This window comes from Micropterus salmoides, unplaced genomic scaffold (assembly GCF_014851395.1).
Source record: "Micropterus salmoides isolate LMB-PRFRI ecotype aquatic unplaced genomic scaffold, ASM1485139v1 Ms_hic_scaffold_13, whole genome shotgun sequence".
Classification (NCBI taxonomy): Eukaryota; Metazoa; Chordata; class Actinopteri; order Centrarchiformes; family Centrarchidae; genus Micropterus; species Micropterus salmoides.
Window position 1 is genome coordinate 35703773 of NW_024040374.1, and position 17013 is coordinate 35720785.

At 43.4% G+C, this 17013-nt stretch overlaps 1 protein-coding gene across 3 annotated transcripts in view; it reads left to right on the forward strand.

The window, feature by feature from the left end:
• The first annotated feature begins 661 nt into the window (after nt 1-661).
• Nucleotides 662-17013, forward strand: part of LOC119901327 (epidermal growth factor receptor substrate 15-like 1) — a 35574-nt gene continuing 19222 nt past the window's right edge. For all 3 annotated transcript variants that reach the window (XM_038716961.1, XM_038716960.1, XM_038716962.1), the window contains exons 1-3: nt 662-715; nt 1594-1635; nt 4478-4567. In XM_038716961.1, the coding sequence (XP_038572889.1) occupies nt 689-715; nt 1594-1635; nt 4478-4567 (159 nt within the window). In that variant the 5' untranslated portion in view covers nt 662-688. The remainder of the gene's footprint in view (nt 716-1593; nt 1636-4477; nt 4568-17013) is intronic.

The following is a 17013-nucleotide window of genomic DNA, read 5'->3' on the forward strand; positions in this document are numbered from 1 at the left end:
TGCCTTTAAACATAGCAAGCACAAAGTGATGAATAAAATATGTTAATTAATAAGTTAATTTTACAAATGAAGGCTTTCCTTTATGGTCAATTTTAGTTTAACATTTTTTAAACTCCACGATTTATGCAATGGGATTTAAAATGTAGCTATCACACACCAGCACCTTAATACAGACCGACATAAGCTGCACTGTGGTTCAGCACAACATGACTATAAGGTACACTAATTTAACTTTATGCTGAATTAAAGAAATTACCCAACAACAAATAAAAATATGTTTGTTATTTTGCAGACCATACAATGTTTGGCAACATAAAATTAGCAGATCTTAAATGGTGTATTGAAGTCTGTTCCCTGGTCGATAAATGTTTCCATGCCCGGGTGTGAGGGATTGGCTTGTCCGCTAAGGGGAGTGTTGCCTTGGAGTGGGGGAGGGGGAGGAGATGGAGAGAGGGGGAGGAGATGGAGAGAGGGGGAGAGAGAGAGGGAGGGAGAGATGGAGAGAGAGAGGGAGGCAGGGAGAGAGGAAGGGGAGATGGAGAGAGGGGGAGGGAGAGAGAGAGGGAGGGAAGGGGAGAGGGAAGAGGAGAGAGGGAGAGAGAGAGAGAGAGGGAGGGAGCGAGAGAGAGAGAGGGAGGGAGGGAGAGAGAGAGGGAGGGAGGGGAGCGTTCCCGCAGCAACAGGGAAGATGGCAGCTCACACATCTCTCACTCAGGTATAGATGCAGCAATTTACGACTCTACACTTTAATTTTAGGCTAAGATAATGAATAGAATGATATAGTATGTGTCATTCATGACATTGCATTTTGTTTTGCTTTAAAAAAAAAGAGCTCTCTTTGGAGTGCAGCTAGAAATGAGGCAGTCAGCTGGTCGAATAAGGCCTAACGTTAACGTTATTGCAGTACCGTTAGGTAGCGGACTTGTTAGCCTCAGCTGGTGCTAGCTAGCCGTGTAGCTGTTAACTTGCGACATAACTACACGTACTAATTACAAATTGAAACATAACGAGCAACGTGGGCACTGTATAGAAAGTTAGACCTGGGCAGGCCTGCGCACGGACGTGTAACAAAGCATCAGAAAGTCATAACGCTCAGTGCTTAAGCTAGCAAACCTTAGCTAGCCTAGCATTGATGCCAAGTAGTATGAGGATGGAAATACACATGCTCTTGTGGCTAGAATGCATGCTATAACATTACAGCACGCTAACCTGGGCTAAGCTTTCATTAAAGGTGCTTAGTGTTGGCTCAGTAGTCTTAACGTTCACTAGTGGCCAATTTAATGCTAAGGCTGGTGTGCACCCACGGTAGCGAGTGCCTTGCCTGCTGCGGTTGCGCAACAGTCATTAAATGACAATACAGTTGGTTTGCCATATCATTGTTATTGTGAGCAGAAGGGCATGGGAGTTCTTTCAACAAACCGAAATTCAAAGCTTATTTCAGCTGGTTGAAATACGCTGGTAATAGAAGCGTAACGTGAAATTTTAGAATACACTGCTTAAATGTTATCGGTGATTGTATCTGAAGGAACCTCACCTGTAGAGAGAAGTGCATGGGTTGATTTACAGTGCAAAACTGTTCTCTTTCTGCCACAGTTGTCAAGTGGGAACCCTGTATATGAGAACTTTTACAGACAGGTAAGACGATGACTCCAAGCATATTGCTTCTATACTGTAACATGGGCGCGCGCCTTGGGTCCCCGGCTCCTCCAGTCTGCATGACGAAGTGTCCTTGGGCAAAATACTGAACCCCAAATTGTGAGTGTATGAATGTTAGTATCGTTTTGATGAGTGGCACCTTGCATAGCATCCATTGCCATCAGTGTGTGAATGGGTGAATGTGACGTGCAGTGTAAAGGATTGAGTGGTGGGAAGACTAGTAAGGCCTATATAAATGCTTTCCATTTGCATTAATCCTTATTTATGCAAAACACGTGTGAAAAACAGGCCATTCCACCGAATGCGTGCCATTAGGTTGTCTTCCAAAATAAACTTCATTTTATTATGTTTTTTCAACACTGAATCTAATAACACACTCATTAAACTATTTCAAATATATATTGGTCACTATCAGGCAAATTTGTTTAACTTTTTTTTCTCAGTCCTGTTACCAAAACTCGTGTCATTTTAAAAGCAAGTTGTTTTTGTTTTTCCCTAACAAAAGTGTTTTTAAAGAAATTGTTGGTTACATGTTGTTGTATATTTGTGGCAAATTGTACTTTATATGCAAGTTTTTTTGTTGTTTTTTTAAATGCAACACCTTTTTTTGTTTTAAACGAGAGCACAACCTCAGGCTTATCAATGTTTTTATCATGTAATGTATTAAACAATTGGCTAAATGATTGGCCAAACTTACTTTAAAAAATAGTTGTTTATATTTCATTTTTATTAAAAACAAAAACAATTTAATAACATGAATGAGCTCTCGGTAACAGGAATGAGCACTGGGTAACAGGAAAGATAACAGGAATGGGCGCTGGGTAACAGGAAAGATAACAGAAATGAGCGCTGGGTAACAGGAAAGATAATAGGAATGAGCGTTGGGTAACAGTATGCAGAAATATTCAAATACACTAGGCAAAAATAACACATTTATAACAAATGCAAAAAACTTCATGGTACCAATGGATGAATTAGTTGATCTAGTTTCATATGACACTAGTATCATCACTCTTGAGGTAAAATAGAGCCCACCACAACCCATAAAAAATTGTAAAGACCCCCTCTGGGAATGCTGCTAAGGAGATGAAGAGAGTGTATTTGACTGACAGGACTGAAAGTAATAGGACTGAGCTTAAAGCATAGAATTAGCAAATACGTGAAATATAGTCACATGGTGTCCATGCTAATAGCATGAGGACACTGGGCACATTCTAGTTATTTACCACAAATTTGTATTTTTATATAACAAATATGTCTTTTGATCTTCCCAAGACCTTCAGAAGATGCAGATGATGCAACTTTCTCTTAAACATGGGACTGGTAGAATGTACCAAATTCTTTAGAGGGGGGGATATATTAGGGTAACAGGCCTGAGTGATAAAACAACTAAAATGTGTATTTTTACGCAAACATTATTACCTTTTTATGAAGAAAATATGTTTAAAGCATAGCTGGGATATGGGGTCACTCATCAGTGCAAGAAAAACAAGATTTCTGAAGGTATTTAAAGCCCCCCTCCAGCCAGTGTTAACAACCGTTTTTGGTTAAAGTCCTTTCTCAAACAGAGAATGGGGGTGTGGTTAATAGTCGGAAGTAATACATTACCATGACAACCAAAAACTGACCGGCTGGAGTGTTCACTAATGATATGATGCGTTAACATCGCTACACTGTAAAGTTTAGCACACTGTCAGGAGTAGCTATTACTTACCTATTAATGTGCAAGTATCAGCTGTTATCAATCATAGATGGTCCTGTCATGCACTGCACACGATAACTCCCACTATGTTTATGGCGCGCTTACTTTACCGCGGGGGGGGTATATTACTCTGTTGTAACTGTATGTAAAGACTACTGATACCATTTCCTCCGCTGATGCATTGGTGAAACGGCCGTAAGTAAAATGCATGTTGCAGACATAAGACGATGGCAGGTGAAAGTGCGACGTGTTTTCTGTCATCTGTCGTCCCAAGATGTCCAACCACTGATTACAAACACCGCACACACAGATGCCATAATGAAAATGAACAGCACACTAAACCAAGAGGAGGAAACTAAAAAATAAAATGAAGACCCTCTGTTAGCTAACTTTCTGCAATAACTATGCTAGCTAACTACACCTGGCTAACTACAACTTAGTTAACTTAGCTAACGTTAACTAAACTAGAAGGACCAACCGACTATCAGACACAGAGAGACATACTTACTGTAAGTTCTAAGTAAATTACATGATAAATTGGTTAGCTAAAAAAGATGTTTATCGCTTTGACGCTCTGACTTAACGAGGCGTGACGGCGTTATTTTTTTAATGAGGCATGACAGTGCGCCTGCGCAAGCTTGGAGATGACTTATGGAATTAGTATAGTCATACGTCACAACCCCGTTTTAACAACAAAGCAATTTTTGCAACTTTGAGCACAAAATTAAGCTGTGTGTCAAAAAATATTTGGCAAACTATGTGGGTAATCAGCATTGTAAGGAAATGACTCAGAAAAATATGAAATATCATAGAAATGTCAAAATACACTGGAGGGGGACTTTAATCATGATATTTCATGGTAGAGTATAGTTTTAGGGAGTGGGGAGAGGAAACAAATGCTATTTTTTAGTGTTCTAGGTAGTTTTTAGTTTTAGAGTAGAGTAGAATAATGTGCAGGACTCTTTGCTTAATAAGTTTTTAAAAGTAAATTTTCATGCATATTTATACATTTTATGTCGTGGGGACAGAAATGGCACAGATTCTGCGGAATAGCCCAAAAATGAAAGATTTAAATATGACATAATGCACTCAGACTATGACCTATGTGTTTGCTCCAAGGTGGATCCTGTGAATACAGGGAGAGTAGGACCAACAGAAGCTGCTTTGTTCCTGAAAAAGTCTGGACTTCCTGACATTACATTGGGAAAGGTAGGCAAAGGTTACACTGTTTGCTGTAAAGTGGCTGATGGTGCACTGTTACTCCACACAGAGCTGGAGAGGTGTGTTTGTTTCAAGGTGGTTGCAGCTTGTGGATCTTAATTGTTCTTATTGCAGTTGTGGATTGTCAGTGGACTGAAGGTCAACCTCTGGTCTGTGGTGTTGTCAGTCTGTGTTTGCTGTCAGCATTGTTGAAAAATGTCCAAAAGAGCAAACATGATCAAATCTGTAAAAAGGGACGGTACCAATTAGAACCGGTTATCTGCACACAAACATTACCTAAAGGGGCTCTGTGTCTTTTTTACAGAATATATGCCCTGATTGGTTTGTAGACCTTACTAATAATATTTGGGACATGGAGCAAATTGTAATCACAAATCCACTGTGGACGACCTGCTCAGCAGCAAACAGCAGACAGACACAGAGATTAGCTGGTGAACATAATGGAGCAGTTAGCAGCTGAAGAGGAAACCAAGCAAATATTGGACTTAGACTGTGTCCAAAATCACCAACTACCTCACTATATAGTGAGCTCACCATTTTGTAGTGCGGTCCGAATGTACAGTGAGAATTACAGTGGGGAGAACAAGTATTTGATACACTGCTGATTTTGCAGGTTTTCCTACTTACAAAGCATGTAGAGGTCTGTCATTTTATCATAGGTGCACTTCAACTGTGAGAGACGGAATCTAAAACAAAAATCCAGAAAGTCACATTGTATGATTACCCACTCATTACCTGTATTAACTGCACCTGTTTGAACTCGTTACCTGTATAAAAGACACCTGTCCACACACTCAATCAAACAGACTCCAACCTCTCCACAATGGCCAAGACCAGAGAGCTGTGTAAGGACATCAGGGATAAAATTGTAGACCTGCACAAGGCTGGGATGGCCTACAGGACAATAGGCAAGCAGCTTGGTGAGAAGGCAACAACTGTTGGCGCAATTATTAGAAAATGGAAGAAGTTCAAGATGACGGTCAGTCTCCCTCGATCTGGGGCTCCATGCAAGATCTCACCTCGTGGGGCATCAGTGATCATGAGGAAGGTGAGGGATCAGCCCAGAACTACACGGCAGGACCTGGTCAATGACCTGAAGAGAGCTGGGACCACAGTCTCAAAGAAAACCATTAGTAACACACTACGCCGTCATGGATTCAAATCCTGCAGCGCACGCAAGGTCCCCCTGCTCAAGCCAGCGCATGTCCAGGCCCGTGTGAAGTTTGCCAGTGACCATCTGGATGATCCAGAGGAGGAATGGGAGAAGGACATGTGGTCTGATGAGACAAAAATAGAGCTTTATGGTCTAAACTCTACTCGCCGTGTTTGGAGGAAGAATGTAAATGTAAATGCTCCGTACTTGTATAGCGCCTTTCTAGTCTTTTTGACCACTCAAAGCGCTTTTACACTACATCTGCATTCACCAGTCACACACATTCATACACTGAGCCTAAGTGCTCAAACGGAAACTAACATTCACACTCACTCATACACTGGCGGAATAGCCGCCAGGGTCAATTCGGGGTTCAGTATCAGCCCAAGGACACTTCGACCTGCTCTACCTCCTGAGCCACAGCCGCCCCTGAAGAAGAAGAGGGATGAGTACAACCCCAAGAACACAATCCCAACCGTGAAGCATGGAGGTGGAAACATCATTGTAGGAGCCATACACTGGGTTTGTTTGGGTTTTTATTGGGTTTCCTCTCTTTTCTTTGCACTGTAGTGTACATGCACGCGCATCGTCACGTCATCAGTTACTGTGGGTGTGACCGGGGGCGTGGTGTCTGTATTAATGTGTGTGTGTGTTCACCTGTGAGGAATCTTGGGTTGATCATGGCTGCAGGGTGAGCATGGGGAAGAACTTTCTGTTGACCGTTACCATCGTCGTCAACATCTTTCACTGATGTCTCTGAGGTACCTTTTGCACTACTTACAACATGCATCACTCAAAGTAAGTGATTGGTTTTCTATGTATGTGAAATAGCGTAATAAAGAGACTCAATATGTACGATGGTTCAGCGTGACGCGTCTTCAGTGTAAATCCTCATGTTTCAGCCTGCTGTGGCGTTTTAGTTGTTTTGGTAGGTCTGGTCTGTTTGTTTTACTGGTATACGCCGCAATATTGTGTCAACAGAAAGTTGTTGTTGCGCTGATTCAAACGTATTGTCGGGACTACACTGGATGCTTGCAATCGCTTTCCATGTTGTAAGCGATAGACAGCCAGCGCTTTAGGACTCACGTAAGCCCATTCATTCACAAATTGGCTGATTACTATGCTCATTTTGTCAAGCAGTCGTCTTTATCACAAGGTATAAAACATTGAACTTTGTGGATTGTCTGTTAAGGACCAATTGTATTCCCTGCTAGGCTCAGCGGTACTTTCGCATAAGGTGATTGTACTGTTTGTTTGTTTTGGGACTTTTTGTAGTATTTTGGTTCGTGCGTCAAGCGGGTGAAGCATTGCGCTTGGGAGTGCCGCCGTGGTTCTGGTTCTAAGACTGTCAGTCTGGTTCAAGACTATCGGTATTTAGGTACATAAATACCCACCGCTAGTATGCACAGAAGACTAGGGTTGAGTTAGTTTAGCTTCAGTGAATAAGTTAGAGGGAATCAAAGACAACACATTGTACCTTGTTCACAATGGTATGTGTCATGAAATATGATATAAGTCATTATGGGCGCTGTTTAGCATGTCATTAGCAGGTACTTTGCAGTTTTAACATTAGCAGATTATTGGATTATTTTGTAAATGAAAATGGAGTTGGATGGTTCCAGGTCAATTGAGAAAAGACAAACAAAACTTACACCCAAGGCTTTTGAATATAAATTGGAGCAGCTCCAAGAAGAACGTCAAGTAAAAGTAAGAAAAATTAAAGATGCAATAAAGAAATTAAAGACCTAATGAAAAGTGTTGGAAATGCTAAAAAAATACGGTCTTGTCTTGAAAGTTTGTCGAATTTGTTAACAGAAGCAAGTCATCTCCATGGCGTTGTTGTTCCTATGCTTCCACCTGAGGAACAAGAAAAACAAAATGGTTGGTTTTATAGTGTTGAAGAACATACAACTGCTTTTGTGGAGGAGACTAATAAATGGCTGCTGGAGGCGCCAGAGGCACCAGCAGAGGGCGTTGTTGCACCATGTTTAGGATCTGCTGTTTTCAGCGATAATGAGCTATGCATAGTCAAAACTGTGGAAAATGCAGAAGATGACGTTAGGCCAAGTGATAGTGTTTCCAATGTGGCATTGAGGTCAAAGAGATTCAGTACAGTAGTGAGTAAACCTCTGTCTACTACATCATCAGCCAGAATAAGAGCTGAGGCTGAGACTGCTGCCCTTATGGTTCGTCAAAAGCTGCTGAGTAAAAAGCATGCCCTGGAGGAACAGCAGGAACTGTTGAGGAGAAAGCAGGAGGTGCTGGAGATGGACATGGAGCTGGCAGCGTCTATGGCTAAAGTGAGTGTGTTCAAGGCTTCAGAAGGATCTTGCGTGTCTCATGTTTCTGTGAAATCAGATGGGATGAACTCTTATTTGAAAAGAGGGAAAAGTATACAGTTGAGCCATGAAGCTCCAATATTTGTGCCGGAATTCAACACTCAACCATTGGCTGCAGAGGCGATAGGGGAAATTTCGTTTCCAGGTGATGCTTCTGTGAGGTCCAAGACATACAACAAAAGCCAGTTGCCTGCTGTTGTGACCTCGGCCGGTCAGTCCACTTTGCATAGTCTGCCTGCTGCTGTGACTGGGGTTGATCAGCACACTTTGCCAGAAGGTGTTTCTCATCCATCTATTACTAACTTTCTGTATGGAGATGCACCTGTAACCGTGAATAATTCTGATCAGCGTTTTCTCACAGTTTTAGAAAGGCAAAATCAAATCACGTCTTTATTGGTTGGACAACAGTCACTTTTTCTCTTACCTAAGCGAGATCTACAAGTTTTTGATGGAGATCCACTGCAGTATCAAACCTTCATAAGAGGATTTGAACACAACATTGAGGCAAGAACGCAAAGTCAGACGGATTGTTTGTATTACCTCGAACAGTATACGAGAGGTCAGCCCAGGGATTTGATCCGAAGTTGTCAACATCTGCCTCCGTCCCATGGTTATAGTAAGGCAAAATCACTACTTCAGGAGCATTTTGGTGATCCATTTAAGGTAGCTTCTGCCTATATGGACAAGGTGCTTTCCTGGCCGATGCTTAAGGCCGAAGATGTCAAGGCTTTACGGGCCTACAGTTTATTGTTGCGGGAATGCTGCAACTCTATGGGAGCTTCTGCAAGTGATCTGAACGTACCTACGAATATGCAAATCATTGTGAAAAAACTGCCTTATAAGCTGAGAGATTATTGGAGAAGTGTGGCCTGCGATATTCATGAGAAGTCTCATCGCAGAGCTATGTTCTCAGATATTGTGAAGTTTGTTGAGAGGCAAGTCAAGATGGCGAGTGACCCTCTTTTTGGAAATATACAAGAGACATCTGCGAGTGGAAGAAATGAAGTAAAAATGGTCCGGTCTCAACCTCGTTCAAAAGCCAGAGGCAGTAGTTTCGCTACTACTGTAGCACCTGCTGAGAATAAGGTGGAGCCTGGGTTTAAAAGGGAGAAGAATTCACTAGCGAAAGTTTGTTTGTTTTGTGGGGCTGGGCATTTTAGATGTTTGTTTTAGTTTGGATAAAAGAACACAAGATGAGAAATTTCCTTTTTGAAGGAGAACCGTATGTGTTTTGGATGTCTGTGCGTCGGACACATGAGTAAAGACTGCCGAAAACGTATGACATGTAAAGTATGCAATAATAAGCATCCCACGTTGTTGCATATCTACCCCACAGCAAAACCAACGAGTCCGACTCAGGCCAATGGTGGCTTGAATATGGCCAGAGACGGTGCTGTGGTGTCTGTTCAGTCTAGTGGCTTGACTGGGGCCGGTAAGCAGGACTGTACGCTCTCTATCTTGCCTGTTCAAGTGAAATCTAAGAGGGGTCAGGAGATCTTGGTCACATATGCGTTTTTGGACCCAGGGAGTACCGCCTCGTTTTGTACAGAGCGACTCATGACTCGGCTCAATCTTACAGGGAAGAAGTTGGGAATTCTCCTTAGGACTATGGGACAAGAGAAAGTGGTAGACAGTTACAAGTTGTCAGACTTGGAAGTCGCCGGGCTGGACTCGAACAACTTCTGTGGCCTGTCTGAGATTTTTACTCAGCAGAACATGCCGGTTCATCGAGGTAACATTCCAAGCTCAAAAGACCTTCAAAGATGGCCGCACCTAAGACACATAAAAATACCAGAGATCAATTCTGATGTGGATCTTCTGATTGGCACTAACGTTCCTCAAGCTTTGGAGCCGTGGGAGGTGATTCGTGCAGAGAACGGGGGCCCTTATGCGATTAAGACCATCTTGGGTTGGACGGTGAATGGCCCGCTCCATGGAGATTGTCATATCAGTGAACAATGTTTGCAGCCTGACATCACAGTCAATCGGATCTCGGTGGCGAGGCTTGATGAGCTTTGGGAGAAGCAGTTGAAGGTAGATTTCCCTGAAACTCTGCAGGATGAACAACCTGGTCTGTCAGTGGAGGATAAGCGCTTCATTGAGTTGGTCTCAGAGTCTACTAAGCTCATTGATGGTCATTATAGTATTGGTTTGCCGGTGAAGCAAAGACACCTCAAAATGCCAAACAATAAGACAGTGGCACAACAGCGTGCATTGAGTCTTAAAAGACGTTTGAATAAGGATCCATCTTTTCGTTCCGATTACATCGCATTCATGTCTGAGATGTTGGTTAACGGCTATGCAGAGAGAGTTCCAACCGAGCAGTTGACCCGTTGTGATGGAAGGGTATGGTATATACCTCATCATGGGGTGTATCATTCTAAGAAGAAGAAACTGCGGGTAGTCTTTGATTGTGGAGTTACGTTTCAGGGGACATCGTTGAACTCACAGCTTCTTCAGGGACCAGATCTCACGAACTTGTTAGTGGGAGTGCTTACACGATTCCGTAAAGAACCTGTAGTGCTCATGGGAGATATTGAGGCCATGTATCATCAGGTCAGAGTGCCGGCTGAAGACTCTGATCTGTTAAGATTCTTGTGGTGGCCTGATGGAGATTGCAGTCGGGAGCTGGTGGAGTATAGAATGACGGTACACCTGTTTGGTGCTACTTCCTCTCCCAGTTGTGCCTGTTTTGCCCTGAGGAAGTGTGCTGAAGACAATCAAAAGTGCTTCAGTTCTAATGCAGTTAACACGGTCTTGCACCATTTCTACGTTGATGATTGTCTGGTGTCTGTTGGCTCTGAAGAGGAAGCAGTTTCTTTATGTCGAGAGCTTAGTGCCTTGTGTGCGGAGGTGGTTTTAAGCTCACAAAATGGGTTAGTAACCGACGCTCTGTTCTCGCTACTATTCCTCAGGATGAGCTCGCCAAGGAGGTGAAAGATCTGGATTTAAATAGTGACGCTCTGCCTGTAGAGTATGTTTTGGGTGTACAGTGGTGTGTCCAATCTGACTCATTCAAGTTTAAAATTACGCTTAAAACACACCCACTCACAAGAAGAGGAATCTTGTCTGTGACTAGTTCGATCTATGACCCTCTTGGTTTCTTGGCACCTGTTGTTTTGTCTGCCAAGAAAATCCTTCAAGACCTCTGTAGGAGACGTTTGGGATGGGACGAACCTTTGCCCTCTTCAGTGATTAGAGAATGGACGGCTTGGTTGGAAGAGCTTCATGAGCTTGAAAGTTGGGAAGTTAGTAGATGTTTAAAACCTGTGGACTTTGGTTTTCTTGTCTCTGCTCAACTTCATCACTTTGCAGACGCAAGTGAGGAAGGGTTTGGGACTGTGACTTACCTGTTGCTCCATGATGATAGCGGGCGAACTCACAGTGTATTCATAATGGGAAAGGCACGAGTAGCTCCTTTAAAACTTGTCACCATTCCTCGGATGGAGCTGACTGCCGCGGTGATGGCTAGCAGAATGGACAAGTTGTGGAGGAAGGAGTTGCAAATGGACCTTCAAGAGTCTGTCTTTTGGACAGACAGCACTTCTGTTTTGAAATACATAAACAACGAGACGTCCAGATTTAAAATCTTCGTATCAAACAGAGTGTCTGAAATATTGAAAATATCTAATGTATCCCAATGGAGGTACGTGAATACGTTAGCCAACCCTGCAGATCTAGCCTCCAGAGGCGTTAAAGTTCAGTTATTTCTAAAGACTGGTGCATGGCTCCGTGGTCCTGACTTCCTTCATGAGCCTGAGAGCAGTTGGCCCCAAATCCTGAGACCTTGGAAAATACTCTGATTGGAGACCCGGAGGTCAAGGCTGTGGTGGTGAATGCGGCTCAGGTTGAGCAGGTCAGTCCAGTGGAGAGGCTCATTGATTACTTTTCCTCCTGGTTCCGTCTTAAAAGGGCTGTTGGTTGGCTTCTCAAGTTTAAGACCTTACTTCTGTCTCTGGTGCGACATCGAAAGCTGCTGAGAGGAACCCTTTCTGAATCGGAACAAAGTGCTGAGCAGGTGGAAAAGGAGCTACAGGTCCAGATGAAAGGTTTTAAGGCTCAAGTGCCAAAGGATTTTCTGTCTATGGAGGATATGGTTGTAGCGTAGTCAAATATTATCTGTTTTTGTCAAAAAACAATGTTTCCGGAGGAACTGGCCAACTTGAAGAAAGGAGAGTGTGTAAGGAGGACGAGCCACCTCTACAAGCTCAACCCGATCCTGGATGGTGATCTCATTAGGGTTGGAGGACGGCTTAGTAGAGCAGCTATGCCAGTTGAAGCAAAACATCCAGTTGTACTGGCTAAAGATAAACACATCTCCAATCTTATTCTCTGTCATGTACACAAAGTAACAGGCCATGGTGGACGAAACCACATGCTTTCTCACCTACGTCAGAAATATTGGATTCCTGGTGCTTGCGCCGCCATCAGAAGGGTTTTGGCCAAGTGTGTCATCTGTTGTAGATTGTCCGCTTCACCTGGACATCAGAAAATGGCTGACCTTCCTTACAACAGAATAACTCCTGATGAGCCTCCTTTCAGTCGAGTTGGTTTGGACTGTTTTGGACCATTTGAAGTTAAACGTGGAAGAGCTGTGGTCAAGAGGTATGGGCTAATTTTTACGTGCTTAGCGATGCGAGCCATACATCTTGAAGTTCTGTCTTCTTTGGACACAGACTCCTTCATTAATGGTTTCAGAAGGTTTTTGGCGAGACGTGGTCAAGTTTTGGAAATCCATTCGGATAATGGCACTAACTTTGTGGGCGCTGAGCGTGAATTGAGGAACGCCATTGAGAATCTGAATCAGAACCTCATCAATGACATGCTGTTACAAAAGAATGTGAAATGGGTTTTTAATCCCCCAACAGCATCCCACCATGGAGGTGCTTGGGAAAGGCTAATTCGGTCAGTCCGTAAGGTGCTAAACTCTATTTTGAAGACTCAGACCCTGGATGAAGAAGGCTTGGTGACAGTGTTCTGTGAGGCTGAAGCTATTGTTAATAGCCGCCCTTTAACAAAGGCATCAACAGATCCTCAAGACTTGGAGGCATTGACTCCTAACCATCTTCTTCTGCTTAAGTTGCAACCTTCGTTGCCACCAGGATTGTTCGAGAAGGAGGATGTTTACAGTCGTCGTCGCTGGAAACAAGTGCAGTATATGTCGGATTTGTTCTGGAAGCGCTGGGTGAAGGAATATCTTCCTGGACTTCAGGAGCGCCAGAAGTGGAATACTGCCAAAAGAAACTTTGTCCCAGGAGATCTTGTGGTGCTAGTGGATGAGATGGCACCTCGTAATGCTTGGATTATAGGAAGAATTGTGGATACTGTTCCGGACAAAAATGGACTGGTGCGAAGTGTACGGATTAAAACTAAAACCAGCTATTTGACAAGGCCAATAACCAAAGTCTGCCTTCTGCAGGAAGCAGAGGAGCAGTGAAGATCCTTGGATATAGCAGACTTGAACTTTGGCATTAACAGGACCTTTAAGGGAATATTTCACTTTGCATTTCTAACTGGTGTTTGTCTCCCACAAGAGGGTTGTAGTGGTGGTCAATTATTACTATAAAATAATTGGGGGCCGGAATGTAGGAGCCATACACTGGGTTTGTTTGGGTTTTTATTGGGTTTCCTCTCTTTTCTTTGCACTGTAGTGTACATGCACGCGCATCGTCACGTCATCAGTTACTGTGGGTGTGACCGGGGGCGTGGTGTCTGTATTAATGTGTGTGTGTGTTCACCTGTGAGGAATCTTGGGTTGATCATGGCTGCAGGGTGAGCATGGGGAAGAACTTTCTGTTGACCGTTACCATCGTCGTCAACATCTTTCACTGATGTCTCTGAGGTACCTTTTGCACTACTTACAACATGCATCACTCAAAGTAAGTGATTGGTTTTCTATGTATGTGAAATAGCGTAATAAAGAGACTCAATATGTACGATGGTTCAGCGTGACGCGTCTTCAGTGTAAATCCTCATGTTTCAGCCTGCTGTGGCGTTTTAGTTGTTTTGGTGGGTCTGGTCTGTTTGTTTTACTGGTATACGCCGCAATAATCATTCTTTGGGGATGCTCTTCTGCAAAGGGGACAGGACGACTGCACCGTATTGAGGGGAGGATGGATGGGGCCATGTATCACGAGATCTTGGCCAACAACCTCCTTCCCTCAGTAAGAGCATTGAAGATGGGTCGTGGCTGGGTCTTCCAGCATGACAACGACCCGAAACACACAGCCAGGGCAACTGGCTCCGTAAGAAGCATCTCAAGGTCCTGGAGTGGCCTGGCCAGTCTCCAGACCTGAACCCAATAGAAAATCTTTGGAGGGAGCTGAAAGTCCGTATTGCTCAGCGACAGCCCCGAAACCTGAAGGATCTGGAGAAGGTCTGTAAGGAGGAGTGGGCCAAAATCCCTGCTGCAGTGTGTGCAAACCTGGTCAAGAACTACAGGAAACGAATGATCTCTGTAATTGCAAACAAAGGTTTCTGTACCAAATATTAAATTCTGCTTTTCTGATGTATCAAATACTTATGTCATGCAATAAAATGCAAATTAATTATTTAAAAATCATATAATGTGATTTTCTGGATTTTTGTTTTAGATTCCGTCTCTCACGGTTGAAGTGTACCTATGATAAAAAATTACAGACCTCTACATGTTTGCAAGTAGGAAAACCTGCAAAATCAGCAGTGTATCAAATACTTGTTCTCCCCACTGTATTATACCCTATATAGTCCGCTCAAACTATTCCAGAATGCAAGTAGTGTACAAACGATGGTCACTAACCAAGCCGTACAGACCACCATGCATTGTGCTGATAGAAAAAACACTCCACCAACCGATTGTCCAACAGCAATGACATACTGCTGGTGCCGAGATAATGACTGGAGTAAGTGCAAAATGTCCAAAAGTGTTTACATTTTGCGAGTGAGCTCACTATATAGTCCTCTACATACAACTCACTAGAGAGGGAATGAGTGGTGATTTCTGAGACAGCCTTGCATTCATCAGGTGGACACAAATATGCAAGTGAATTATAAAGGTTGTTCCTTGTCTATTGGATGTTTAATTTAATGAGCTGATAATATATCAGTGTTGCGTTTGCAGCTTTAAACTAGTGCAAAACTGCATTATTGTTATTTGTGAAGTTAAAGGCCAAGGTTTAAACTAACCATGCGCTGATGCAAAGCAGCTTGCAATGATATTATGATATTGGCTTGGTCTTTTTATCTTAAGATTAATGTTTTATTGTAAAAAGTGTACTATTTTTTATGATGTTAGTAGAAGGTGTCTTTGTTTCAGACAAGGCAGCCCACCTTCACTACAGTGCACCCGGAAAGAATTCACAGCGCTTCACTTTTTCCACATTTCTACCCCATAATCTTTACCTCATAATGACAATGAAAGAAAGTTTATTTTAAATCTTTACAAATTTATTAAAGTGAAAAACCAAAAAAACACTCAAAGTTGAGTTCAGCTGAGTTTCCACTGTTCATCCTTGAGATGTTTCTACAACTTGATTGGAGTCCATAAAATGGTAAATTCAGTTGATTGGACATGACTTGGAAAGGCACACCCCTGTCTATAGAAGGTCCCACAGTTAACAGTACATGTCAGAGCACAAACCAAGCCATGACGTCCAAGGAATTGTCTGTAGACCTCCAAGACAGGATTGTATCGCGGCACAGATCTGGGAAAGGGTTCATAAAATTTCTGCAGCATTGAAGGTCCCAATGAGCACAGTGGCCTCCGTCATCCATAAATGGAAGACGTTTGGAAACACCAGCACTCTCCCTAGAGCTGGCCGCCCGGCCAAACGGAGCAATCGGGGGAGAAGGACCTTAGTCAGGAAGGTGACCAAGAACCTGATGGTCACTCTGAGGGCCCGTGTCCACCACAGCATTTTTTGCCAGCTGAAAACGGCAGCTGCTCTTTTGAAAACGGCCAGCAGGGAGCGCTAGCGGGCATTTTTGAGGTGCAGCATTTTTTCTGACTGCTTTGGTTGCTATGATACATTTGTTGCAAGTAGTTCTAGCTAACTTATGTCAACACAGAGTAGAGTACTTGCTCTGGCCCTTGCTCTGTATGAAGAGAAGGCTGAAGCAGGTAGAGAGAGAGGACGGACTCACCGTATGTGGGTTCATGACATTTTGTGGGTGAGGAAACATCTTGGCAAGTACCACCGTTTAGTCCAAGAGCTGAGGTTAGATGAAGCCCGGTTCCAGGATAGTAACCGTTGCTACGGTGTAGTATTTGTCCCGCCCCTCCTCTACTGTGATTGGACAGCTGGGTAAAAAGTGACATTGACGTTTTTCCCAAAGTTGAACATTTTTCAACTCTCTCAGCTTGTAAAAACGTGGCGCTCCCATTGGAATGAGTTGAAAAGAGACGCTGGCGTCAGAAAAAAACGCTTTGGTGGACACGGGCCCTGACAGCATGTCTCTGTGGAGAATAACCATCTCTGCAGCACAACACCCATCAGGCCTGTATGTTAGAGGGGCCAGATGGAAGCCACTCCTCAGTAAAAGGCACATGACAGCCTGCCTGGAGTTTGCCAAAAGGCACCTGAAGGACTCTCAGACCATGAGAAACAAAATTCTCTGGTCTGATGAAACAAAGATTGAACTCTTTGGCCTGAATGGCAAGCGTCATGTCTGGAGGAAACCAGACACCGCTCATCACCTGGCCAATACCATTCCTACAGTGAAGCATGTTGGTGGCAGCATCATGCTGTGGGGATGTTTTTCAGCGGCAGGAACTGGGAGACTAGTCAGGATCGAGGGAAAGATGAATGCAGCAATGTACAGAGACATCCATGATAACCTGCTCCGGAGCGCTCTGAACTTCAGACTGGGAAAATGGTTCATCTTCCAACAGGACAATGACCCTAAGCACATAGCCAAGGTAACAAAGGAGTGTCTACAGGACAACTCTGTGAATGTCCGTGAGT